General features: G+C 40.8%; 1 protein-coding gene across 1 annotated transcript; it reads left to right on the forward strand.

Moving 5' to 3' along the window:
* Positions 1 to 432: 432 nt before the first annotated feature.
* Positions 433 to 2,914, forward strand: LOC105155245 (dentin sialophosphoprotein-like; the record flags this gene model as incomplete). Its single annotated transcript, XM_011071115.1, has 4 exons — positions 433 to 487; positions 605 to 936; positions 1,066 to 2,706; positions 2,808 to 2,914. Coding segments are annotated over 4 exons (2,135 nt in total), but the record flags the coding sequence as incomplete, so codon positions are not given.
* Positions 2,915 to 2,923: the final 9 nt, after the last annotated feature.

A 2,923-nucleotide genomic window follows, 5' to 3' on the forward strand; every position in this document is an offset into this window, starting at 1 on the left:
CATTTGAGTTGAATTATGTTGTTCGTGTTTCTGTTTGTTTGCTTCTGTAACCTGTTGCTCGTCTAATAGGAAGAAGCTTACCTGCTGCTGAACTTAACTTTATTTTTCAGTTGCATCTGTATTATCTTTTCCCAAGTTAAGATAGGTGTAAATGCAATACCGCATTCTAGACATTGATGATATTCTCGCCCACCCCTTCCTCGTACAAAAGAGAAGAGGAAGAATTTGGTTAATAACATTATTTGAACTGGAATTCTGTATCCACAAATTACTTGTTAAGAAATGTATTTGACATCCTTTGTGCTTGACAAGTTTGAATATCTGAGGGCTGAGATTATGTCAGAGTAATTTGGTTAAAGATTTAATCTTGGCTCCAACCTCTCCTTTTTCCTCTTGTTTATTTAATATCTCAATTTGTTGCATCTGATGCAGGAGACACAACTTCCACCATACAGGAGAAATATGCAAGATCCGTTGTGTGATTCAAGTATGTGATGACTTCTCTGATGCATATTTGTGATTATATGTGTGTGTATTTGCCAGTACACTTAATCAGTAATCGGTTCCTTTCAAACGTATTCTTCTAATGGTTTCATTATCACAGGCATGCTTCCGTACCCAGAACCTTACCAGAGTATGTATCAGCGACGTCGACTTGGCGCTCTGGGAATTGAGTGGCGTCCTTCATCCATAAAATTTGCTATTGGCACAGATATTGGGATGGGCCCAGAGTTCCACATATTACCTTTGGCAGATTTGGATGTAGTACTTGAGCCACTCCCAGATTATGTGGATGCTATGTACTGGGAACCTGAAAATGATGGCATGAACGATGATAATGACTCAGAGTACAACATTACTGAAGAATATTTTAGTGATGAGCAAACTTGTCCTAGTGACAGCAAATTGAGTGATTCAGATTGTAGTGAAGAAAAGGTCAGACGAAATCAAAAAGATAATATGCGCCGGTCAAAAAGAAAGAAAGCTTTGCTAGAAGTAAGCTTGATTTCCAGAGGTATCAAATATTTTTGGTTTGCTTTGTCTAAGTTAAATGTTCTTTTTCAGGTTGAGTTGATGACTTCTTCGGGTAGACGTGTTAAGAAGAGAATTTCGGATGAACAAGAGGGGACCTCATCCAGAAGTAAAAGATATAAAAAATCGAAAAGTGGTCAGAAGAACTCTAGAAGGAAGTCTACAAAATCAAAGTCATTGAGACCTCAGAGAGTTGCCGCACGTAATGCAATCCATAACTTTTCGCAGATAGAAGCTTCTGCAGACGAAGAAGATGAAGATTGCTCAGTAGGTGACTTGTCAGATAGTGAGTCATCCATGGAAGGTTTAGCCATTCAGAGAAGACAACGTGGTGACAACCTGCTGAATGAGCAAAATATATGTTCAACTTCTGAAAGGGTGTCTTCTGATGGGTCTGAAGATGTAGTCAAACCTCTTAAGCATCCTGATTCCCTGGTCAGTGTTGGAAGCAAGAAGAAATTGGTTGTGAGATTTTCACTTCATCGTCGCACAACACCTGCACTTTCTGAGAACAATGTAGGCAAATTGAAGAGTCAAGGGAGTGTTGCATCTTCAACTTTGAGTGGCTGCGAAGAAAAGCCGGAAGAAGACAGGGTTAATCCTAGATCAGGGGATCTAGGTTCATCTTCTGCAGGTGTGGTTGATAAGGAAGATTATGGAATTCAGCTCAGAGATGTTGAAGAACGAACAGAAGTTGGCAATGAGTTGGGGACATCCACAAGTGGCCGTGATGCCAATGTGAGTTGGGGGAAGTTCAAAATACGCATGTCAAATGGCACACAGTTGGGAGATCTCGTGCCAATGAATGTGAATGCTGTAAGACCTAATGGATGCTCGCTGATAGAAGGTGAAGATAAGCCTTCATTATCTGTCCTAACTCCTCATCCGCAGTTGAACCATGATTCTTTTAACAAGCAAACTTTTGGGATTGGGGAAAAAGACTTACCTGGTTCTGATCTTCATGGATCTAATAGCCTTACTGTTGACACAAAACACTCTCTCGTACCAGAGAACAATTTGAGAAAGAAGTTAACTGTAAAAATAAAATCAAAGAAATTTCCAGGGGACTCTCCTTCCTATCTTCAAGGCAAGACCAAGTCAGATGCCACCTCAGGTGCTGCAGGTGAGTCAACATCTAAAAGGCCTTCTACTGTTGAGGAAAAACCAGTTTTTGGAGTGCCAATGGCAGGCAATGCTCCAGATGAACCAAATTGTATGCCTCAATTCCATGTCAATGGTGATGAAGTTTATGAAAGTGACCCAAATGTCAGCTTCCATGACCAAGAGACAGGAGCAGAATCACCTGACATGGCCACTGATTCAGCTCGTAGAGCCAGATCCTTTAGGTTGAAGGCTACATCACGGGACACTAGTCGTTCAAACCGTAACTTGGAGACGGGTGCTGAATATCTACAACCAGGTACATCAAGAAGTGCAGAGAAGTCCTCCAAGAAAGCCATTGATCATTTCCCAGCAGAGGGATCCAGACATGCTGGAAGATCTAGGTCTTCTAGGAACAAGAGAGAAAATTACTATAGGGGAGACAAGAGTTCTTTGATTGAAAAAAACATGCACCGTATGCCAAAAAAAACAAATTGGCTATTGTTGTCAGAGCAGGAGGATGGATATCGTTACATCCCTCAGCTAGGAGATGAAGTTGTGTACTTGCAACAGGTAGAGACTAACTTTGTGTCAATTTTCAGTTTTGTTTATGCTTCGTTCTTCTCGTTAACTAAGTGACTTAAGACTATTCTTTGGCTTTTAAAAATATCTAGGGCCATCAGGACTACTTAGAGTTGAGTAAGACATCTCAACCTGGTCCTTGGCTAAGGTATGGAGATAAGATTGGAGCTGTTGAAGTTTGTTTGGTTGAAGACCTCAAGTATACCAC

Source organism: Sesamum indicum, unplaced genomic scaffold, assembly GCF_000512975.1.
Source record: "Sesamum indicum cultivar Zhongzhi No. 13 unplaced genomic scaffold, S_indicum_v1.0 C00861, whole genome shotgun sequence".
NCBI classification, from domain to species: domain Eukaryota; kingdom Viridiplantae; phylum Streptophyta; class Magnoliopsida; order Lamiales; family Pedaliaceae; genus Sesamum; species Sesamum indicum.